The 26,878-nt window shown below is 28.3% G+C and overlaps 1 protein-coding gene across 1 annotated transcript; it reads right to left on the reverse strand.

Moving 5' to 3' along the window:
- Positions 1-101: 101 nt before the first annotated feature.
- LOC107456167 (amine oxidase [flavin-containing] B) lies at positions 102-26,136 on the reverse strand. The gene is made up of 14 exons (XM_043040531.3): positions 25,951-26,136; positions 20,110-20,204; positions 18,882-19,019; positions 18,697-18,804; positions 17,688-17,779; positions 14,979-15,120; positions 13,824-13,884; positions 12,505-12,596; positions 9,900-10,059; positions 9,575-9,674; positions 7,536-7,647; positions 5,489-5,586; positions 2,216-2,390; positions 102-342 (listed from the first exon to the last, which is right to left on the reverse strand). Exons 1-14 carry the CDS (start codon positions 25,988-25,990, stop codon positions 181-183), a joined length of 1,575 nt encoding a protein of 524 aa, XP_042896465.2. The 5' UTR covers positions 25,991-26,136; the 3' UTR covers positions 102-180.
- Between the last annotated feature and the right edge of the window lie 742 nt (positions 26,137-26,878).

Consider the following 26,878-nt stretch of genomic DNA (forward strand, 5'->3'; position numbering starts at 1 on the left):
AATTATTTAACAATCATTTTTAAACAATATTTATTTTGTTTTTCATGTTTCAGAATATGTATATAAATAACATTTGTTTACAATTAATGTAAAAAAAATTGTTTTATTTTTTAAATATTTTATTTGAAAAATAAACTTTTAAACATTATTTGTATGTATCTCAAAGATTCAGTTCCAATTCTAATGTCTTTTCAAACACTCCATTACATTAAATCTGCCGTTAAGGTATCTAAATGCTGTTATTCCCAGTACAGAAGAGATAGCAAGTAATTTGAAGAAACCAGGCACCGATGGAGTGTATTTTTCTGAAAAGGTTGGTATAAAGGGCTTAGGCACAACATCCTGAAAAGAAAAACACAACATTATAATTTAATCAAAAATTATTGTTCATTAAAATTTCATTAAAACATTATAAAGTAAAATTACAAATTTAAAAACTACTTTCTTCAAATAGACAGAAAAAAGAAAAGAATTTTTGTTTTGTCTGGCATTAAGCAAAAAATTTAGAACGCACCACTTTTGAAAGAAGTGGATGGAATTATCTGTGGTAAGTTAATTACTGAAACGACGCGCTTTACGTTTTTCGTTTACGTTTTCGCTTTTTAGTGGTACAGAAGAATATTCTTCCTTCATGAAGAGCGAACTTTTTTACTTTTAACATATTTTGTTGCAATCGTAATAAAAACAGAACCATAATGAACAATCGTGAACAATAATTTATTTTTATAAATTTGGCTCAAATTATTCTGATTGAAGTAAATAATATATTTCTTAACCTCAGAATGCGAAACATATAACGGACACAATTTGAAATGTTCTATAAAGTATTCAATAGAAACATTTTTCTAGTCTTTCAGATGATAATCATCCTTTATGCTCCGTTGGTATACTCAGGCTTTCGTTATGTCATTTGCAATCAAAAAGCAAAGATAGAATTAGAGAATACAAAGGTTGAAAACCATAAATATATAAATAACATAAATACAGTTCGAATTATTTAATATGAAGCAGAAATTTGAAATAAAGAACATATTTTTTAACCTCAAAAAGGCAAAATATATTACAGTAAAAGCGTTAAATGATCAATAGAAAAATATTATTTTGATTTGATTATTTAATAATTCTCTTATTAATTCACTTATTAATTCTCAAACTTACAATTATTCCATAATTGACAAGTATAAAGATACAATAAATATTTTTGTTATTAAAAAAAGTTTCATTAGCAGGATTAATATATATATATATATATATATATAAAAACAAGAAAACACGAAGAAAGTTAAGAAAAACAATAAGTTTCATTTATTGCGCTTCTTACAAGTAAACAGAACTCATTAGATAAGTTCAAAATGAAGAATAAAACAAAGAAAAATAATAGACATATGAAGGAAAAATAAAAGGGGGGGGGGGAAATAATAAGTAAAAAAATAACAAACAACAGTTTATTTAAAAAAAAAAAAATGAAATGTTAATTAAAAAACCGGAAAAAGAGCAGGAAAAAAAGATATGAACTTTTCTTCAGCCCACACGATTATATCCGCAAAACAGAGTGCTTTTTGATATTGTATCAATAAACCCAAAGCAAAATATATTAATACAATAGTGTGAGGAGCACTCAAAAAAATTTTTTATGAAAATAACAACAAATAAAAAGTAAACATAAGTAAAAATAACATGTAAAAACCGATAATAAAATAAAAGAAAAAGAAAAAACATTAAAAAAGGGGAGACTATAAAGCGAATAGCAAAATCAGGTCAACTTACATGGACGGATAGTTTTCAAGAATGATTTTAAAAAAAAAAAATTTTTAAATAAACTGTTGTTTGTTATTTTTTTACTTATTATTTCCCTCCCCTTTTTTTCATACGTCTATTATTTTTCTTTGTTTTATTCTTCATTATATATATATATATATATAAGGCGAGATTGATACCATCAAGACTTGTCAACCTGTTCTATTACCAAAAGAAACAAAGAATAGCTAAAATGTGATAATTAGTAACACCTCCAAGTTTCATCAAGCAATTAAACCGGTTTTGTTGCTTTTCGTCCTGTCTTCCTTTTTAGTGATTTAGCGGATTTCTACATACTTCACACTTAAATATTATTTGCGATTAATAATATGTATGTTTTTTATTTCATTCTTGACAAAGATTCTAAAACTATCTACCTTGAATATTCACCAAAAAATAAAATATTCGGAATATTTACTTGAGATTGTGGCTCTTCCAACCATATTTGATCTCTAGTGATTTTTCCCATTTTATGTAAAATTTCACGAGCTGCTCGTTCTCCTGCTTCTATTCCACCTTCCATGTATCCTGACCACTTTATTGCAGTCTCAGTCCCAGCATAATACAATCTGTCAACCGGAGCTCGAATCGCTCTGAAAATTAAAAATTTTATTATAAGTATCGATGCAGTCAATACAATGGTTACGTACTTAGAGGGGAAGTTAGACACCGCATGAATATTAAGAATTGCCTGGAAAACAGGTCCGAAATATCATCGAAGCACCGTTAGAACAGCCTTCTTTGAACTGGCTGTTCGTTCGTCTTTGAACAGGAATATTTTATAGTAATTTCATATTAATTTTTATTTCCAATTAATTATTAATAAAAATATTAAATTCGGAAATTATAGAGTACAGCATATTAGCATGTCAAATAAAATTTTGAAAATAAATCAAATATTTCAGTTTTTAATTTCAGTAACATTAAGAAAACTTTATTAATATTAAAACTAATTAGTAGCAAAAAAAGCGAAAAGCGAAAGCTCTTAAAAAGCGAAAATAATTTATACAAAATTTTGTTATTGCTTTTCCTGGAATTCTTTAAAAACAAAAAGTTGGCATGCAGAAAATTCTTAAGGTCTGATATTTCCCAAAAGCACAGTTTTTATGTTTTGAAATTCTTCCCAAAATTATAGTTTCTTTTTTTAATTTACAATGACTTTTTCAAAGTATTTCTAGAAAATTTCCATACATTGTTAAAAATTTTTGATTATAATTTTTTCTCTAACAAAGAAAAAAATCATTTGATTTCACACAATTCTTGAATAAAGTAGAGTATGCGTTAAAAATAAAACTCAAAATATAATGAAGTAGTAATAATTTATAACATTAAATTTAATGTCAAACTAAATTAACTCATAAACTTGAAGTAAAAGTAATAAATAAATTATTTGTGTCGTATTTAGCATAACAGAAATTATTCTTTTACTTTCAACATAACAGAAAATATTCCTATTCTTTTAACATAATTGAAAATATATTTTTCGCTTTTATCCATCTAGACAGTCTGCTTCCTTATTTCTTGTAAAAAGAATTTCCTCAGAGATAAAGTTTCATTCCAATTTTTTAGGAGCAAAATTTTTATAAAGTGATAAATTTTTATTACATTAAAAAGTTTTCTAGCAAAATTTGTTTAGACCAAGACCAATGATCTCAGCACTGCCTGAATTCCCCGAACATATTCTGTACCCCTGAAAATAACATTCCACGAAGGTTTACATATGCATTACGAGTAAAAATTTAAATTGTTGAAATTAAGTAAACTGATATTGAATGTATGACATTTAAAAATGTTAACTGTTTGATCCACAATGAAGAAAAAAAATTGATGACATAAATTTAAATTCTATTTATTAAAATTCACCATGAACTTATGGTGAGCTCATGAATAGTTAATGTAAAAACTTCATTTACTACAAAAAAATAATAAAGTTGATAAAAGACGATACTCAAAAATAGGCACCCACTCTCAAAACTCTCCATACTTTAACGAGAAAAACAAAACAAATTTGAAATAGAAAATGAAAAGTTGTCAACTGAAAATGGATAATAAAATAATGGTAGAAAACAAAAACAAGAAAAGCCATAGTAGCCAAAAGACGCTAATGAGGGTAAGATGCATTTCCAAGCCAAGTGCAATGAACGCTTAAAAGGAACTTTCGACAATTAACGCACTCACAAACTCCCAGCTTTGTCATAATCCGAATCACTATATCAAAAGAGTTTTGTAAAAAGTAGAAAATATCTAAGAGCGACGTCACAGGTAGGTCAGCCAATCAGGATCAGAACACACACTAGTGAGTTATTTAATTAAATCTGATCAATAAATTGATTTAGCTTAACAATAAATTCCAGCGTTAAAGCTGTAACGTTACCATGCCATGCACAACCACGCGATTAGACACAATTGTGTGATTAGTTGCAAGTACCCAATTAAAATTCAGATGAAGTTATTGTATATTTTGTAATGCGTCTGGATAATGCAAAATAACGTAAATAAAGCACAAATAGTGGCCCAAAAATGGAAATACTGTAGTTTCGGTTCTATGAACAAGAACTTTTCTCATTGTTGGAGCACAAAATGACTGAAGAAAATAACAAAGCAAACACGTTGCAGTAGGGGAGCGGGAACAAACCAAGACAAGATAATAAAAAGAATGGAGTTAAGAAGCAGGTGAGAAAAGGTTGAGTGGAATTCTCGGGTGTCCAGGATGAAGAAATTAAATTAAAATAAACTTCTAATTTTAAGACAAGAATGGGATACTAAAATAATCATTAACGTAATTATTTTATTTTATAACAGGCGTTGAACAGTTGGCTAAATTCTGAGTTCACGACTAGCAATGTCCAACTCTGAATACTTATAATTTTGAACCCAACTCAGAAGACAAAGGAACGTATTGATGAAGCATAGGAACAAAAAGCCTTCGTGATGGACTTTTTGATTGAATAACCTGTATATGCGTTATATGGAGAGAGAAACCAAGTAAACCTTCCACGGTTTGCCTGATGGTAAGGGGAGATTTAATGGTACTTAAATATTGCAATATTTGAAAGAATTTTATTTTACATATTATTTTATTCTATGTTTTACTTTATATTTCATCTCATTTTATATTTTATTTTATAACCAGCGTTCATCAGCCGACCCAATTCTGAGCTTACAGCTATCAACCTTCATCTCCGTAGCCTTGAAATTTTGAACTAGCCTTCATAGGGGCATTTTTGATGGTACTAACTCTCATTTGTATTACATAATTGGAAAACCACGAAAACCTTTCAAGGTTAGCGGCAAGGGAATTATAACCCATGATCCATCGACCACTGAGGGTATTTTACATCAACACTGTAGTCGGGAGCAGAACTCGAGCAAAACCAGACATGGATGAGATTTGAACCCTTACCTCTTTGGGGGGGGGGGGTAAAGGCTCTGTACCCTGAAACACCACCGCTGTAACTAAATCATTAGAATTTTATTCAAAATATGGAACGAAAAAGATCAGATTAATGTAATCAGAAAAAGTTTTGATAGAAAATTGTTCAGATTAATATAATGAAAGAGAATATTTGCGGAATCAGCGCACTTGGCAAAGTTTCCCTCACATCTTGCTTTCTTCGTCAAAACTATGTTACGTTTCATTCTTTACAACTATGTTACGTTTCATTATGCAAAGCAAGATGACTTCACTTACTTTCCATAACGAGTCCAAAATCCTGGTGGGTACATTGCTGTGTAACACCCACCTGAATATTGTTCTTCCATCCAATTTTTCTCTTCATAGTGTATTGGCTGAAATGATATTATAAATCAAATCAAAACACTAGTTAACTTACTAACATCTTTATATTATACCAAAAAATAAGAGGGTTTTTTTTAAGTTATAGTCGCTGCTTAACAGAATCTCAAAATTATTAAAAAAATAATAGTAAAATAAAGTAGAAATGAATTTCGTCAGGATTATTTTAAAATGTTAACAAAATTGCTAGAGTTTATCATTATCCAACACCCCCGAATATTTTAAAGAACGCATTTTTTGTTACTGGTTGCTATTTTAGACATCACTCTTCACTTTTTCAAGCACCAATTCTTTCAACGAAAGCTATCAGCATTAACATTTAAAGATGGGGTAAAAAATATTGTAAATAGTGCATTAGTGTGAGTTGCAATTCGTTTCATATTTCTGATTCGTAATAGCGGAAGAAAGTTATCAGTAGAATCTGGAAGTCAAAGAAAAAAAACTTTTTCACACAATTACTCATTCAATTTCGAAAACATTTTTGTAAAAAAATTATTTCATTTTTTTATTTTAATTTTATTCCAATGCTTTATGCTATTGTAAAGATGCTTCATGAAGCAACCCATTCTTTTAAACCTGAATGATCAGCTTTGTTTAGAAATGTCACTCGCTGATATGCCACACTGATTGGTTAGGGACTCTGTCTTCGCCATCGCTACATACTTATTTTATTTTTATTTTTGATTCTCGGTAGATTGAAAAATAGAATATTATAGGTGCTTTAGAAATAAAATTTTATATCATCAAAAAGTTGTTTTTATTCCTTTTGAAATATCCCTTAAATGGGTGAAAAATACACTAAAGTAAGAAACTAAGAGTATTTGCAGACTTGGTCGATTATCTCTAGAACTACTAGACCGATTTTAACGAAATTTGATGTGTAAAAGTAACGACATTGATACAATACAAAACAAATAAACATTCAACAATTGTAATACACACGCATGATCATGCGTAACACTCGTTGGAGTCGGAAGGTATGAAACAGCGGTTGCAGAATAAATTTTAAAAAATTGTTAATACGGGGTATGGTCCCCTCTTACAGACATACAGGCATTGTAGCTTGATTTCATACTTGAAATAAGGCAGTTTATCATTTCATGTGACGATAGGCCTGAATTATCCTGTGGCAATTTCATGTACGTATCAAACTTCATTAAAATCGGTCCTACAGTTCTAGAGATAATCGACCAAGTCTGCAAATTCTCTGAATTTCTTACACTAATGTATTTCACGCTATCTTAAATTTTAAAACAATAAATAAACAAGAAAAATATTTTTTTAGCATCTCGGTATGAGTCAGAAAAACTATAATCAAAACTGAAAAACAAGAGTTACATTATAGTAAATTATAGCGACAATTTTCGTTCATTGTTATAAATTCAATTTCGGAATAATAAAGAAATAAAAAATTCGGCATGCTCAAATGTGCTTCTTCCGGTTAAATTGCATAATGAGTAAAAATTAAGATAACCAGAATTTTTACTTTTATTATCATATTAAAAAAAGCAGTTAATTTTGTTTTTATCAAAAAATGTTCTACCGTTTCGTACTAAATAGCAGTTTTAATTTCCTTAACGCTAGTTTCAAATTTTGAATATGTCATGCAATAATAAAAAATGTTAACTATAAAAGACAAACATATCAATATCTCGTCATATATATTTAAAATCTGTTTGCCTGCTTATGTTATTAAAAGTGCTATTGAACTATGCACATGAATAAAAATAATTTTTAAAGGAAATTCTTTGGAAAGATTACCTTTCTGTACAGCATTAAATATTCAAAGACAAGTTAAATTTTATTGCCATTTTTGTTGAAATCAATATGGTAATTTTTTCAAAGAAAAAAACTAGATAGTGCTTATTTTAAAACGCAAATGTTTTTTTTTTTTAATTATATATTTTTTTTCATAGGATCATTCGAACACTGAAGAACTCACCTTTAAAAGTTCTTTACAACCAGTAACTTCAGCCAAACTTTTAGCGAGAAGATTTTTTCTCTCTTCTACACTTAAAAGATGCAAACGGCGACATTTGTCTGCTAATATAAACCTTTGGGAGAAAGAAAAACAATTTCTGAGTCTTTATTTTAGATCAGTGGTTTCTAATTTATTTCCTGCAGCGCAACCTTAAATGATCGACCTTTTGCCGAATCCCCAAACTAGTAAAATAATTCCAATTATAAACATATTAACCAAAGAAATACCACTAATAATTTTGAAAAATATTTAATGCAGGAAATTAAATTATTTTTTTCATCGTTTTATTAATAATAGTCTCAAAATTGGATGTTATGTCAGACAGTTTAATTCACAGGTGTGGAGTGGCATCAGGTTCGATTCTGGATTTTTTTTGATAAATACAAGGATTGGGCAAAATAATGGAAACATTTCTATACTAACACATTTTTTTATCTTTTTCAAAAAATATTTAAAGAATCATTTGGTAAATTCAGAAGTGTTTTGGTTATTCGATTTATCATATTTATCAATAAAGTTTAAAGTTTTTAGAGGTTTGAAGGACAGAAAATAAATTACAAACGCCAAAAAAATGAAGCAATAAATTTGTAACTTGTTGCAATTTTTTGATTATTATGTACGATGATTGCACACAATTTCGTAAATATAGCTTAAATATTTATGGAGATTTGGACATTTTTATTTTTAAAAAAATTGTCTTACGTTTTTTCACTAAAGTTTAAATATGTTCAATAAAATTGAACAAAACTTTTGGCACAATTTAAAATAAATGAAAAAAATATTGATTTAAAATTTTAAATTAATTTGTTTAAAACTGTGCAAGAGATGAATAATTAAAGTAATTCTTTTATAAAGCGCATGCGCGGGCGAAATTAAAATAAAAACTAATCCTAATTTTGATCCTAATTTTTATAATCTTAACTAATCTTAATTTCCTAATTTTGCAGTGAGTCATATTTAGCATCTAATAAAATATCAAATTTGAATACCATAAAAACTTAAAAAGTTTCAAGCAATTTTCCAAGAAGTTTTTGTACTTTTTAAGAGAAATCTCAAAATGATAAGGGGTTTTCCACAAATTTCATTTCGTACTGTTGAACAAGATTTATTACAAATGACGCCGGTATTGTTGGGAATTATCCCCCATAAAAGCATTTTTTTCTATCACATGCATTATTTCCCTAATCACATTTTGGTATATGAACGTTTATTCTAAAATACTATTATAATTTTCTATTTGATTTTGTCTCACGTCACAAAATAACATTTGTAGAAAAGTCAAGATCATTTTGGGCTTTCTCTTAAAAAGTACAAAAACTACTTGGAAAATTGCTTGAATTTTCTTAAATTTTTAAGATATTCAAATCGGACTTATTTCATTAGTTGTTATTTCATTATGATTCATGACAAAAGTTGAAATTTGCTAAAAAAAAGTTGGGGGGGGGGGGGGAATGTTATTTTTTTCCACGCATGCGTGCTGTATAGAAGACCTTATTTAGATACTTATAAATTGCACAGTTTTTAACAATTTTTTTTTTCAAATTTTGAAGCAAAATATTTGCAATTAATTTCAAAATTGCTCTAAACATTTTGCTTGATTTTGTTGAATATTTTTAAATTTACAGCTAAAAAACAAAAGACAGAAAAATTAGCTTTGTTGCTTTAAACAGCAAAATTGAGTTTTACAGTAAAAGGTACTGGCACTCTGAGTGCGTTATTTTTTACTGTAATTTGATCCAGAAATTTTTTCAGTGAATGCATATTTTTAACTGTGAAAATTACGGTATAATATTTCACTGTAAAAAATGAATTTTACAAATGATGCGCTCAAAGTGCTGGTAGGTACTTTATACCGTAATTTGATCCAGTATTTTATACAGTGAACCAGTGATTGAACCCCAATACTTTACAATGACTGTTCATCACTCTAACCACACAACCTACTCACTGTGTCATTATAGTTACTCTAAATAAAATGTGATAAAAAAAACAATTGTTACCCAATAATTGCTGGATGTGATCCGTCTGGCTTTGTATCATCTAAAGTAAGAAACATCGGATGTTCATCTCCCCCTTCAATCAAAAACGACCCACAATACCCTGAAACGTTTAAAAAAAAGTTCATAAAACTCTTATCATACGAAAAAAAGTACCAGAACAGTTTTATTTTTAAATAAATTGCTTTACATATCATTATTTTCTGCATCATTACGAAGTAACCTTACCTTCACATTTCAGATATATATTTTTTAAATAAATAGCTTTAAACATCATTCGTTTCTGCCTCATTACGTAGTAACCTTACATTTACGTTTCACACATTACCTTTTTCTCTCCAGTATGTTTTGGGGTAGTAGAGAATAACTTTCATAACAGTTCCCATGGGTGCTCTTTGATTCAACTGATTCCTCAATGCCGGCAACTGTGGAGTGTAATGAATCTTCATTTGTAGCAATGGTGGTAAAGCCAGGATTACATATTTTGTCTAAAGAAAGTTTTAAATGAAAACTTAAATTTTTGATTCAAATTATTTACTATTATATTGTTACATTTTATTTGTATATATTGCAATTTTGTTTTATATCCCTATGGCGCAGAATTTTTATTAAACATATTTTTCATACTTTTTTCATTATTTTGCATTAGTTTAGGTCGAAATAAGTGCAAAATATTATATTTAGCATTTTAGTATTTTATGGTTATGAAATACGGCATGAAGCGCCGGTGTCTTTTTTTTTTTGAATTAAAGGAGGAATCTTTCAAACACGACTCACTTAAAAAACAGTAATTTTTCAGATTTGCACTTTTGCATCTAAGAGATCATTCACGGTTATAAACCATTAAAATTTCTTTAATTTACGAAATCAATTATTGACAAATTTTTGAATATGAATGAGAAAAAAATTAAATTTCAAAATACGTTTTTGGATTTTATATTTTATTACAAATATAATTCCGCCGGCCAGGTGACCGAGCGGTTAGCGCACCCGAATGCGAAGCCAATGGCCACGGATTCGAATCCCGCTCTGGGCATGGATGTTTAACTCGCGTGTGTTGTCCTCTGTTGTGTCTGATGAGTGAATGTGGCCCACCCAATGAACGGGTTTGTGGCAGTGTGGCGTGGGCAATGTTACTCGCCTCCGTGATTTTGGTTCACAGGTGCCCACTGGGTAACGCGAAATGAGTAACAACTCTGGCATCTTCTAAGGCGAAACGAATTAAGTTCAGTGCCTGCCATTCGAAAAAAGGAAATATATATATATATATATATATATATATATATATATATATATATATATATATATATATATATATATATATATATATATATATATATATATATATATATATATATATATATATATATATATTTGACCGTTATATATATATATATAATTCCGTTATATATACCGTTATATATTCCGTTATATATTCCGTTATATATATATTTGACCGTTATATATATATATATAATTCCGATAATATAGAAGCTTTTTTAGCTACTTTCGGACTGTTTTTTATTATTAAAAAATTCAAAATGCAATATTTTTTGTAATTAGACTGTTAGAAAAAAATATATAAAAAAGACATCGATCAGAGAAATCCGCGGCAAAGGGTTAGATATATGTTAAAATAACGTTTTTAAAAACAATTTTTTCTAGCCATTGCCATCACTACATATAGTGATCAAATCATATATATTGCCTCTAATGTATGAAATCCGGGATTCCATAGAAAACCTAAAATAGATCGGCGAAGTATGAGATCATAAATATTTTACACATCACCTTGGGATTCTATAGATTTGAGAAGAAAAATTAATCTCATGTTTTATACTTTGACTAAATGATCTTTCTCTTGAAATGCATTCCCATTTTATACAATGACTCGGAAAATTATATGATTCTCATTATTTTATAATATGCTTAAAAATAACTAAGCATTTTAAGCAATGACTGGGCATTCTATAAAATACCGACATTTTATACAATGACGGCAGCATATATGCTCCTTCGTCACTCAACTTACTGTAAATCTTAACTCACTAAAAAAATCAAACTTTTACATAATATCAAAATATGTAAAACATATTACATATTTTTTGTCAATCAATACGAAAGGAAATTAAGCTTAGTTGAAAAATTATGTTCTGGCACTTATATCTGTAAAACCTAAAAATATTTTAAGTGTTTTATAATTTTTATAAACTTATGTAAAATATTGCAATCAGTTTATATTGTTTGCATAAAAAAATTATTTTCTATGCATTGGGTGCTCTGTAATGACCAACTTTGATGAATATTTTTATTTAAGTTTTATCTAAAAAATGCGATAAAAAAACATGCACACTATGGGGCGCATACTAATATTTAAACTAGAAAAAAACAAAACCAGTATTAAAATCTTTCAAGTTATTAATTAAACTTAAAGGGGTTTCTAAAAATCACCCTTCAAATCATTTTCGCTTTTTTCGATAATCAATCGTATTTTGATGTCCCCCCCCCCTCCTTCCTCAGTTGTAATTCGTTAGATTTCGATAACGCCTCTGCTTTTCTTGTTTGTATTAGCTTGAGAACCCTAGTGAGCATACTTCTCCTGACCGTTTTTGATAAAGATTTGAAAAATATTTATCGTAAACGATCAATAGGAATCACCCTGTATGTATCAAATAAATTATATTAAGATTCATTAAAAAAAGTTTTATATACTCAGCCCCATAAAGCACACACAGAATTTCACAGAATTTTATGGCGTCTTTAATAAGCTTAGTATTATACTGCATAAGCATTCTTCACAACAATCTTTTCACACCTCAAAACAATTTTTATAACATTTTTAGGCGTAAAAGGAACGTTGATTAAAACCACATCCTCAACTGTCACAATCTGGCAAAAGTGATACTGATAAAAAAACTACATCCTCAATTTACCTTATATTCTTTTCCATTAAGTGTCTTGACTAATACGACATCTTTTGACTCTTGATTTATTCCTACGACGGGACTATTCACAACAACACGATCTAAAAAACAAAAGACAAAGGTTTTTCCAATAAGATAATTGAAAAAGGAATATTTACCATAAAAGTTCTAAAACTTTTTTATAATCAAATAGATTTGCTTAGTATGAACTACAAATAATTTTTGATTTATGAAACAAATAAGAAAATTGGCTGATTTTCTTGAGCAAATGGTTGTAGATAATGATGGCTGAAAAAACTAATGTACCTCTTGCTTGATTTTTGTGTAGTAAACATTTAACGAATTTTTTAGGTGTCAGAAATCAAAATTCGATGAAACAAATGATATGATTATTCTGAGAAAGTACAATTCGTGTCTGATTTCGTAACTTAAAACATCGTCTGCATAAATTGAGTAGCATATTTGAACTCCCTCCTTTCAACCATTAATATTGAGTACAAAACCATGACGATCCGATAATTAGATCAAAAGTTATTCAATGAGGTGCATTTCTTTTATTTTAAGCACTGTACAATGATTCTTGCTTGATTTTTGCTTGGAAACATTTAAAAAAATGAAAGAATAAAATTATATTTAGAATATTGGATAAATTTAGAATAAAGCACTACGTGTATCTCGTTCAGCAGCAAACTCTATCTAGTAAAAAAAAATTTAATTTCTCCTAAAATTTTAGAAATGCGCTTTTCTTTTAAGTATTTTAAGTTTTAAATAAACTTTTCCATCAACTGAATACAAGAGCCTTGATAAATTCGATTAAAGCCACGTTTTTATATGCGTTTGAAAATAACGTTTTGCTGCAAATCCTACTGATGGTGCGTAGCGAAACTTTTGATGTTTATGGTCGGCAACTGTCGTTTTTGATCCAGAGTTTAGTTATTACTTATTGTTTAGGGTTATTGTTTCTTCGCCAGTGACCGTACACATAAAAATCAACACTTACTACCTTGTCTATGTATTTACCTTTTACAGCATGTTATTTGAAATTTAATTATAAAATTATTGAAATTGAAGGGAGTAGGGGTTATTTCTTTTAACTCATAAAGTCCTAAAATTTCTTTTTCCAAATATTCGATAATGACACTGTGGCAAGTTGCATAATTTATAAATGACAATGGATGACAATTTTTGCTATTTATAAATCAATTTAAGATTTAAAAGGATATATGTCAAAAAAAAGTTTTGATAAATAGAAAAATTCGTATTTGCAAAACTCTTTGTAAACAAATTCAAAGTATATAAGTTAGTTATCTATAGCACTTATATCTTACCTTCCAGTTGCTCAGCCATCTTAATGCATATTTGTTGAGTCCCCCCTTTAAATTTTCTTTCCTATAACAAAATATCAAAAACTTTTTGAAAATTCTTTTAATATGAAAATTGCATATTGAAATCATGAAATAAATAAATAAATTATTTAAAGCTATGTCTTCTTTGTAGAAAGTAAAACTTGTAAACAAAAGTAAGAAAAATAAAATCTTTTGTGCTAACTATCTGATGCATTTTCAAATCAGAAATAAAGGTGGCTTATCTTTCAACACCGTGCCTTTCTTTTCTTTATATAAAAACTGCATATTCAAATCAATAAATAAATAAATTAATTTTTCAAGGCTCTATCTTTATTTTGTTCAAGAAGTAAGAGTTATAAACAAAGAAAGAAAAATCAAAGTATTCGCTCTAACTACCTTATTCATAAAAAATGCATTTTTAAATCATAAATAAAGGCTTTATATTCCAACGATTTACCTTTTAAGGTAATTAAGACTAATAAACTAATAAAGTAAAACAAAGTTTACCTACATTTCAACAAATAAGCAAACAAGTAAAAGAAAATTTACGAACTCTTGAATGCCGTGCAATTGAGAAAGCAGCGTAAGTGCTACACGATAGATTTTTTTGAAAAAGTAGCTTACCCTTACTAATACTAATAACACTGAAATAGAATCTCAGAAATTGTATAAAAAACTGATTTATGAAAACTTTTCTTTTTTTTCTCCGATTCGAACCTCCCTTTCTCACGAACGAGAGTCCAGCGCCCTGTCAACCAGACTGTACCGGCCCCCTGCAATTCTATTTCAGAGTTTATAGCATTAGCAATGGAAAGAAAATAATTGCCAGTCCACTTTTCTCAAAATCTATCATGAAAGACTTGTTTTTTTTTTCCTTAAATTGCGCAGCCGTATTAAGGAAAGTGAAACTGTACTATTAAACAAACAACAATTAAACAAACTTAAACAAACAAAGCTATTTTACAAGCAAATAAACTGAACTCAAACTATCTTCCAAGCAGACCAAATAGTTTGCGTAAATCTGACTTTAAAACAATTTTAAAAAAAACTATAAGGAAGTTGATTTACTAGCAAAAAATTAGAATAAAAACACTAAAAAATCCATTGTACAGATCATGACAAACTGTAGATACTTACCTGTCCACCATTGGTGGTTGAAAATATCCGTTTAGTTCCGCCACATTGTTTTACATACCACAAGAAACCAAGTAAAGAAGATTCATAGGCGCTAGTTGTTATGTTAATGTTGATAAAGTGGTTAAAAAATTCATAAGCTCCACTGAAAAATAGATGAAAATTCACTTGTTTTCAATTTCTTGAAATAGAATGATTAATCGAATGAATTAATAGAATGAAACTGTTTAAATCTTTCAAAGAACAACGAATTTATTTGAATGCTACAATTAACTAAGCAAACAAATAAAAACTACTAATGTTAGTGGATGAATATAAAATGCGTTGAGAATTACGAAAAATTGGGAATGACTCAGTTTAATGCTATAAGGAAACCAATTTTAATGCTTTTACCTTTACATTTGCCGTAACTGGTCTCGATAATAATTCGTCGGATTTTAAAAACGTTTTCTTATGCTGAATATTTATTTTACAATCCTTAATATATGTTCTAACAACATAATTTATAACACTAGGGAAATCCTTGAAGAATATTTGGAATAAATGTTTGCTATATTTTCGTAGTTCCCAATCAATTCCGTCAGAAATTATTTTTTATTTTTCATGTTATAAATTTATTTAAAAATATTTTCAAAGTATTCGTAAGGCATTTTTATGGTTTTTTATAACTGTTACACACTTAGCAATTTTTTCATTTAACACTGTATATAAACTGAACTCTATAATAAAAGGTTTCAAAAATTATCAGCTTAAACCAGTCATACATACTAGTCCCACTAGTCATAAACATAGCCAACTTTGAAAAAACATTAATTAAATACTTTCTATTTCCACGAAACAAAATTAAATTTATAATTAATTTACTCGCATAAATTATAAATAAAAATTATGATATAAATAAATTTTTCGAAAGTAATGGGGAATATTTTTTACTTTAAATTTTCGTACCCGGATTTAATTATCTTTCCCGTTGAATTTATAGACTTAAAATACGCATACGCATACGAATAAATAAATCCTTAATCTGATAAAAATTGAAACATTTTAAACAACAAATTGCAAGTTAACAAAAATACTATATTTTAAAAAGAGAAAATGTGAGCAGAAATAAAAAGTTAGAACATGATAAACGGCAATTATTATTACTAAATGGTTTAAGAATAATACCAACCTCGTGGTAATTCTGTTAAACAAAGACTTATAGAATTTATCTGAATTTACATAATTATTAAGGGAGTGTGTCTCTACATTGTACGTAGCAGGAAGTGAATGGAATCCCTGTATGTTGACACTATGTATATGAAGTGAGATTTATGATAATTGAGAAAAACGGATGTTTATGGCAGAATAATGCATATGATAATGTTTATTTAAACTAATTATAGTTTAAAGTTTTAAGTAGAACCTTTAAAAGAATTTATTACTTAAGTTGGATAAATTCATGAAAATTTCCTTTCATGAAATAAATTAAAGACTATACTAAAAGTAACTTTGAAAAAAAACTTCACATTTATAAAATAGAGAGATTAGTTAGTCTAGGAATTAGACACAAATATTCTTTTTTACACAATCGCTAACTGTATACTGAATATTTTTAAAGAATTGTAAGCACGTGAAATGCAAAAGATTTTTCTTAAACTTTTAAGTTAACTTTATTTTTAATTTTAATGAAATATGAAAGATATTGCATAGCTCCCCAAGTTTAAACTTGAATTTTAAAACTATTTCAAATTTAAACGTGTGAATTAAATCAAATTCAGTAAAAAATATGCTGCATATCAATTCGTTTAAACAATGATGATACTGCAGATCCGCAAATTAACCAGGGTAATACATTAAAATGCGGAATCAAGTGTTTTCCGCAATTTACCTAGGGAGTGTATGCATAAACGGTTTGTATTATAGTTTAACGGTTATCCATTAACGGTTTGTATTCCAGTTTTTAAAGTGATTGATGGTTGATTCTACCGACAGGGGAGTTGATCTTGATTGTAGCAATTTGATTTTTTTTTAAATAAGGAAAAGTAAATAAATAGTTTTATGTTAATTTTAGCCTACAAAACCCCTGTCGCTGCTCCAAAAACGATCTTATTTTCATTTTAACAAGTTCCTATTAAGTAATATGTAAACTACTAGGATAGTTTGGGAAATGTGACTATTTTTCACCTTAGTAAACTTGTACATTAACTGAAAATGATCAGTAAAATAACTGATTTCTGCACTTTAGAGGTAATTGTTGTTGTCGTCGGAGGCCATTAAGACAAGGGGTGCCCTTGTTCTTGTTCTCCAGTGGCGCCATCTATGGCCAAGAATTTGAGTTCTGTCACACCCATACATCACACTTGTTTATAGAGCGGACCCATTATTCATACATCCATTCATTCATAAACAGATCGTAATTTTGACCAGAACCAGAGAACGATCAATCTCCTCCGCAGTACCCCCAGAAGTATAATTTATCATGGGAACATGGATGACTTTGTGACCTGCCAGATTTAACTTGCACCTGTCACCATTTAATACACGGGGAGTCTTAGGCCCGTTGGATTCGAATCCCCGTTCTCATGAATCCAGTGCCCTGCCAATCAGACTATCCCGGCCCTTCAGAGGTAATTATAACACTGCTGTCAAAATTGAGTTGGAACCAGATTCCAAAAATAGTATTTTCCATTAATATTTAAAGGAAAACCTAAAATGAAAATATATATTTACTTTGTCCAACAGTTTTGTGCTAGGAATTCTTTATAAGTCATGGTGTCCCATTCATCTGCATGCGGTGCATTCCATGGAGCTTCTGCTGGTATCTAAAGCAATAAAATAAAACCATTTATTTCCACTGAAAAAATAAAAATTTTATTACTTTACGAGTCTGTATTCATTTGTTTTTTATAGGATGACAAGAAAGAACTAGACAAAGTTTAAAATCAACTATTTGTATTGTAACATGTCGTAGTCATTTTTTTTTGGGGGGGGGGTCTAAAAAGTTTGTTGGAAACCAAAAAAAAATAAACTTCCAACTTGATTGTGCTCTAGCTCACTAAGCTAAATACATTAAGGAATGATACAAAGTACACTTTCTTATTTTACTTATACCGTCACATAAGTTCTTAAGAAAATCGTTCTTCTGTATGAAGTGTATTTCAGCACACAGAGTTAAAGACACTCAATAGTAGTGCATACCACACTTTCTGGACTTGAGGCGTTACGTTGTGGAGAAAAGATTCTGGTAAAATAACTGTTATTCTAGTAAAAGGAACTATAATTTTGGCAATAAAAACCAAATCATATGAAACCATTCATTTGGTAATTTTTTCTATTTGTATGGTAACAATTTAGTGGAAATTCTGGTTTTCAATTTCTAAAATATATATTAATATATATTAATAATATCATTATAATATTATATTAAGCAATCGTATTGTTATATTAAGCACTTGTAATTAATTTATTTTTCTTAATAAAGGGCACTTCCACGTTTAAATTTCATTATAAAAATAAAAAATGAAACTTAATGGAAAACTTAACTCATTTTCCTCAAAATTATTATAAGTAAATTAATAAAAATATTTTGATTAATTTTATTGAATTTATTAATCAATAGTAAATTATTAAAGTTAGATAGCTAACTAAAATTTAACAAACTACTAATAAGTATTCAAATAAATTCAATTTATTTTAATCAATTCCCCTTTATTCTAGAAAGGAATACAATAAGACTTACTTCTTCGCCCATTTTGTCCATTAGATAAAAAATATTGTTAATGTCCATATTAACAAAAGGGTTGAAACGTTTAGGATCTGCATTTGGTCGAAAACGAATTCTTGTTCCCTAGTAAGTAAAAAAAAGTGAAGTAAAAGCATTATATTAAGATTAACAGTCATCTTTAATAAGAAATGGTATCTTACATTTTTGTAATGCAACAAATCTTCAATTTCGTTAACTTTATAATTTTCTATTCCGAACTCTTTAGCCATTCGAAGCAAACGATCTTGAGTTGGCCCGACATAAGCACCACCAATGTCCACATAATTCACTTTAGGATCCTAAAATAATTTAAACAATTTAAAAATACTTATTTATCAGATATTACTAAATTAGTAATTCGTAATAGGAATGGAAAAAATTCCTAAACGTACTTCAAGCAATTAAGTTCGCAAGTAAATTTTTTGAAACATAGTTAAGAATGATTTTTAAATTCTTATTTTAATTTAAGTTGTAATAAAGAAAACACACCATTCAAACAAGGCTAAATCCCCTTTTTCAGTGCTCCATCTTTCAGCGGCCATGGTTGGAGCACCGCTTAATTTTGTCCCCAGTCTGATGACGTGAACAGAACCTGAACTACTCTTCCTATTTCCAAACTCCTACACAACAGTAAAAAAGAAGACTTTCAGCCATGACAGATTTAACGTGCACATAGCTGAATATAGAAGCCTTTGTGATGAGAAAATAAGCAAATATTTTCTTTTTAATGGCGGGCAGTTGGGATGTATTGTCCCATTGGCCTCATATGCCAGGACTGCTACTCTCTTCTCATTACCCAGTGGGCACCTGTGGCAAAGCCACAACGGTGGAGCAGCGTCGCCCACGTCACACAACCACAAACCCGTTTATAGGGCGGGTCACATTCGCACAAAAGAGAAAAGACATAGAACAGAGATAGAGAGAAAGAAACATCCATGCTCTGAGCGGGATTCGAACCCGCAAGCATCGGCTCCGCAGTCAGGCACTCGGCGACCTGGTCGGCAAATAAGCAAATATGAAATTAACATTTAAGTGCTTAAATTATCGACTTATTAACAGCTCTCCTGTTGAAACTAATGGGATTTTTTTTCCAGATTGAGGTTACTCACCATTTTTTGAGAATCGAGAAAACAAACCCGTCGATAAATATGACAATTTGTTCAAAGAAAATTAATTAATTTCCTAAAAATAGTTGAATTAATGAACATTATTAATGAGTATATTTAGGTTAGGTCCAAAAACCAGTCAGACTTAGTCCTTGTATGTGAAATTCTAAGTTATTAAGTTGTTCGCACTGTACAATCCTTTGGCATTTTACCAGAGACCTCAATAATACATTCAAGAATTATTTAAATATAGTTCTAATATAGGAACATATCAAATACTTACAAACTTAGTCAATAATCTTCCCCCAACTCGATCTCGGGCTTCCAACAAAATGGCGCTTACACCAGCCTCAGTAAGCCATTTTGTTGCAGCTAGGCCTAAAAAGAGAAAAAAATTTAATTATTTCTAGATTAAAACTGAAAAACTTTGAAATTTATAAAGCCTCTGGATATGTTTCAAAAAGAACATCATTTTCAATTTTAATTTTTAGCCAAGTGAAAATGTATAACTTAGTTTTATATCTCTCGTTCAGTATCTTTTATTTTCAGCTTAAAAAAATTTTATCAAGAAGAAAATCACCCTTAAAGATTACAAAAAATTACATTTTGAAAAGTTACAAATTTTTATCGAAAAAATATTCTTTTATTCCATATTTTATTCACACTAGTAATAACTATTCTTCTGAACGGTTTATCCTAATACAAATATATTAAAGTCAGTTTTTTTTTTTTAATGTATAGCTTTTTACTTTTCTCAATACTCTAAACTTTTACTTAATGCGCTAAATGCACTTTTTAAGAAAAAAAATTAAAGTCACTAGTGCATCACGCTTTTTAAATGTAAGCTCATTAACTCAATATTTCAATTTCGCAATTGTCTATTTTTCAGGTTTTCTTTAAAAACAGATTTTAGCGTAGGCTTTGCTGAGGCGCTTGTTAAAAGCTGCATAAAGTTTCAAAATCTGCTATTTTAACAAAATTTAGTTAAATCATAATAAAAATATATAAACTACTGCTTTATATCTAGAAATGAAACTAATTTACAAAATTCTGTCAAGGCAGTTTCCATAACAAAGCTTTAAATTACTATGCAATTATTATTGCCGCATATATACGTACAGTAGCTACAAGCAGTAGAAAAAGTTGTTTCTGACAAAATATTCTAAAAAATTATATTTTAATAAAACGAAGTAAAAATTTTAAGTATACACTCTTAAAACACTTTTTAAAATCAGTTATTTATAAAATCCTTTTTTCTAAAAAAAAATTTTTATTTTTCATTTGTTGATATGCTATTTTTTATTAAATAAAATACATATTTTCCAAATTATTAACAATAATTCAAATACCTGTTTTCTTCTGTATTTTACTACAAACATATCTCAATGGATTTGAAAATAATGATTTTATGTATAATATAATTCGTATGTAAAATCAGTAAAGCTTCTAATGATCATTAGCATTCTTTTTTAAAATCCGCAGTTAAAAATATATCGGTCTGTATTAGAAAATAATTGTTTCATGTATAATAAAATTCGTATGTAAAATCAGTAAAGACTCCGTTAATAGTTAACATTCATTCTCAAAATATCTGCTAAAAATATATCAGTTTGGATTAGAAAATAATTACTTATTATGTATTATAATTCGTATGTAAAATCAGTATTATAGTTTACATTCATTTTCAAACCCGCATTAAAAGCTTGACCTTCAGATGTTATGATACTTATCTTTAGAATTTTTGATTGGAAAATCGAAAGCTATTTGTTTTCTGCTTATTCACTGTTCTTCTTCAAATTTAGAAATGTTACCTAAAGCTGATGATTAATCATCCGGAAATTGAGCTGGCATAAATAGCTTATAAGTTCAAATTCAGGAAATGTTAAACATAGATTTCACAATTGAATATAGGTTTTCATATTACTATTATCTTTCCCTTTGTCTTTCTTTTTCATCTTATATGATAATTAGTATTTTCCTTTTCTTTTTTTGTCAAACTTTTATGACAATGTAACGGTGATGCAGCAATCAATCTTGCGTGATAAGGACATCTAACAAGAATAAGCTATAAATAACAAATCTTTGAATAGAACTTTACGCCTCACTCAGCACAAATATGCTCTTCATGTTCACATGTATAGAAGTAGTACAAGAGACAGAACTTTTGATGCAAAAAAAATTTTCGCACACTATCTGCATGTAAGCATTGAAATTTGTTAATAATTTTTGGTCGTGCAATTGATGAAATCATAATTTGATGAAGCTGAACTTGAAAGTGGAACCTCGGATATTTTAAAACATTCATATTGAAGTTTCTTGATATAATAAAACTTGGTTTTTTTATTTATCATGATTCGAATAACATAAAAATTACATCAAAAAATGCTATAATTACTTAGACTTGAACAATCGCACTGTAAAAAATTTCAGATCAAATTAACGATAACGAGTACCGGCACTCAGGGTGTTGGTACTTTTTGCCGTAAAATCAATTGTTACCGAAGCATGATACGGAACAAATAATCTGATATTAATTACCGTAAGATCTCTGAATCACTCTAATTAAATAAATGCCACTGTAAATATTACGGTATAATATTTTACAGAAAAATTGATTTTACAGTAAACCGGGGTTTACGGTGAAGCAGAATTTACGGATGATGTACCCTAAGTGAAGGTACTTTATGGCGTAATTTTTTACAGTGCAACAGAGTCGAGCTATCATATATCAGCTCGAATGTTTTTCATGTCAAAATTAGAAGGTTTCTTTAAAACACTAAATATAATTTTCAGTTATAAAATATTTTAAGCTCTTGATATTATATGTAGCATAGTCGTATCAGCAATGTCAATCAGTTCAAATATTAGTTTTTAAAGACAATATTTAACAGATAAAATGCATCACATCAATAATCCGAAGGTCACTAGGCCATTTTAAAAAAGACGTTATCGACAAGAAATTATCTAAATATTAAAATCTCTTATCTTAGTATTTTATTTTGTTTTCTTTTTTTATTTATTTTCTTAACAGATATTCCTAATCAGGCATATCTACTCTCTCTTTTTAGGATACAGTAAACTGTTAAGTTATTCAAAATTTTGTTCTTTAGTGACATGAAAACCCGTAGATACATATTATAGATAAATAGATATTAGAATACATATATATATATATATATATATATATATATATATATATATATATATATATATATATATATATATATATATGTATTCTAAGCAACGGAAACAATTCTTTAAATGCAAATTAGGAGCCGTGGTGACTTGGGCGATAGAGCATTGGAAAATGCTCTATCACCTAACCGGTGATCCGGGTTCGAATCCCAGCGATGGCTAGTCGCTGCGAATTCCACACCTGGCTCGCACCTACCACACTACTGACGTAAAATATCCTCAGTGGTAGACGGATCATGGGTTATAGTTCCCTCGCCGACAGGCTAACAGTGGGAGGATTTAGTGGTTTTCCTCACCACGTAACGCAAATGTGGGTTAGTTTCATCAAAAGGTCATCCCCGAAGGCAAATTTCTCCCAATACTCGATGCAGGAGAACTCTTGACTTCTGGATTGGGGTCAAAATTGCAAGGCTACGGAGTTGAGCATTAGCAGTTGTAAACCAAAAAAATTTGGTCGGTTATAAAATTAAATAAAATAAAATGTAAATAAGAAAGTTGCAAAGTTATAATAATATAGTTTGAAACTAATTTTCAATTTTACTTAATAATTTTTTATTAATTATTATTATTTCCTTGGTAATTAAAATCCATTACGGAACAAAAAAATTATACAATAACCATTAAATCACTAATTACCATTAAATCCATTAATAATAATTACCATTAAATCCATTAATAATAATTACCATTAAATCACTTATATTAAAGTGATTCAGTGACTTTTACAGGCATGTTCAAAGTAATAATCACCGTAAAATCATTATTCAATCAAATACAATTCAATCAAAATCGTAATTTGATCCGGAACTTTTTATTGCGCATATATGCAAGATAATTAAATACATTTGTAATGATAAACTATATGGCCAATTTAATATTTGTAAGCAAAACTAAATTTTTAGGAGAAAAATACATGAAAATTCATAATAAAATTTTCGATTTACAAATTTGTATAATTTATTAACAGTTCGCTTAAAACAAAAGTCGTGAATATTTTTTTTTTTGCTTAATAACTTTTAAACCTTAAACTCTATACAGCTAATTAAATTTTTTCGAATCTATATTCATACATTATTTACCTATGTCATGTAAAGTTTGAAATTATCTAGTTTAATTAATTTTCCAAATTCAATTTTCACATAATTCATTCAAATTGCCTTTTCTAAACATATGTTAGCTTTCAATGGAATCAGGAGAGGAAATAATGATATCAGTGTTCGTACAGGTCTCAAGAAACTGTAAATTCCAGATCAAATTACGGTATAAAGTACTAGCACTTTGTATGCATCATCCGTAAAATTCCTTTTACCGTAAAAATCCTTTCTTACCATAAAATATTATACCACAGTTTTTACAATAATATTTATTTAATTATAGTAATTTTACGGTAATTATTTCTGTAAAAATTACAGTTTATTAAATTTCTTGTTCAGTAAAATATTCCGGTAAAAATGGATTTTGCGAAAAGAAGTACTGTCACCCAAAATGCTGGTACTTTTACCGTAATTTGACACAGAATTTATTACAGTGTACATTTCGCTTTCTTCACAGTACTCTTAAGGTGCTTTCTTAAACTAAAAAAATAGTTTTGAATTCTTCTCCATTTTGATTTATTTCAGATTGGTTCCGCCTTGACTGGCAATCAATAATATATTTTCAGGAATTAGAAAAATTGGCCAAGTTACTTGAAATTTTAAAAATTAAAAAAAATAATTCCTTTTTTTTTAACATTTGCTTGTTTGTGAAAATTGTTTTGATTAACTATTCCGATTGTCACAGCTGCAAATTCATACGTTCATTTGCTTAAACATAGACTGTACATTTTTCAATGGATAGTTGTGTAAAAAATTAAGCAGAAAAATTCAGAAAGTGTCAGTTATAAAGTTTAAGGGGCTGAAAAAAATTTTTATTTTACAAAACGCTTATCTGATTTAAGTTTTACTAAGTATATCCAACTAATTACCAAAAAAAAGTCCATTTCGAGTAAGATGAATATACTAATTCTAAATAAGTTATTCAAAAATTTGAAACATAATAAAAATGAACCTCATGTAAGAATTGTAAATATACACTTGAGAGCTTAGTGCAAGAAAAAAGCAAGTGAAAAATATTTTTTAACTATATTTCATTGTATTTTCGACTTTCTGTTAAGTAGCTGCTGGGGTAAGTGCACGAACTGGGCACAAATACAAAATCAGAAGTGTAGTAAATAGTGTGTGAGAAAACTGAATGATATTATATTTTAAATTTTATTTAACTCACACTAGCAATTACTCACTAACAAATTCCTAGTGAGAGTTAATTTTATTTAACTCTCACTAGTAGTTTGTAAATCAGCACTCGTTTTAATCTCAAGGTCTTCGATTTAATTACTTAAAAATATTTTAAAAACTTTTTTAAATAAATGATTTGAAACTAAAATGGCTTATAAGAAATATTACAAATAATTATTTATGAACTAATAACATTGAATAAAAGAGGGCATGTGGTGATAAAAAGTTTAATTACAGATAAATTGGGGATAATTGCGTAAGTCATTTGATAAATCGAGAATTCTTGATTCAAAAAGTCGACTTTTTTTCAACATTTAAATATAAAGTCGTAATAAAATAAACATACAAAAATTTCAAAGGAGAAAATAATTTTAAATAAGTTAGTATTAGAATCATTCTAATTAATCTCTTGCAGAAAATGTAAATATAAAATTTATCTACAATATAAATAATAAGAATTTAACTACAAAAATATTAAATTCCTTTTAAACAAATTTCTAAATAATTATTTATAATTAATTATTTGTGAAAAAATATTTTCAAAAATGCATAAACTATTTTTTAAACTATTTTAAAATATCGAAAAAATAATTTTTATTAGAACTATTTTTTTAAAAAAAAAAACGTATAATTTTTTCCCTAATTTAAATACTAACCACTAATTCCAGCTCCAATCACGATGACATCAGAGTCCATGGTTAAATTTTGATTACCAGAAACGGATCGAAATTGACGAGCGAATTGAATTGAAAGAGAATGATGCGATATGAAGATGGTCGATTTTTAAAAAATTTGGCGAACTTGGCTTGTTAAATCTAGCCAACTTATGATGTCAGAATATCTTAAAAAAGATATGCATTCAAGTGTGAAAAGATTTATGTTATCTTATCTAGATAAAATAACTTTAAGAGCTTTCCATTACCGGTTTTTCCTAACTGAAAGATAGAGACATAAAGAAAAAAAATTTAATTTTTATGAAATAGTTTTTAAATATAGATTTATTGTACACAATGTATCCTTTTTATAACTCTATTTTTCTGCTCAGAATAATATGGAAAACAAATTACCTCACGATTTCTTTTCACTATTTATAGACAATTTTACGATGTAGGAAACTGTACTTAATCGCAATAGCGTCTGAAATTCTTTTGAATTTATCCGTAAAACTCGCATACCCAAGGACAATTTAAATCAACAAAAAAAATTAAATATTTAGAAACTTTTTGTTATTTAATTAATCGATTATTAAAAACTATTCTAACTATAAACATTTACAGGTTCTTAAGCAGCATACGTGAGAATCTAATACTGGAATAAAATCGGTTAAATCATCTGTAAAATAAAAGTGGAAAAAATGTCGTAATTTTTAATTTTTTATTCTTACAAAGTATTAAATAGATTTTGCTCAACTTTTAGTCCTTCTTGCAAAAAAAAATAATATTGCTTAAAATCACCTAACCACTTTACATTTCAAAACACAAATCAGATTGAGTTATAGAAAATAAGTAAATAAATGTTTCAAAATATTTCTATATAAAAATAATACCCTATTATTACAAAGTTTTTGCATGAGCAAATTTAATA

Source organism: Parasteatoda tepidariorum, chromosome 9 (assembly GCF_982258835.1).
Source record: "Parasteatoda tepidariorum strain Cologne lab strain chromosome 9, Ptep-v5.0, whole genome shotgun sequence".
Taxonomy (NCBI): Eukaryota; Metazoa; Arthropoda; class Arachnida; order Araneae; family Theridiidae; genus Parasteatoda; species Parasteatoda tepidariorum.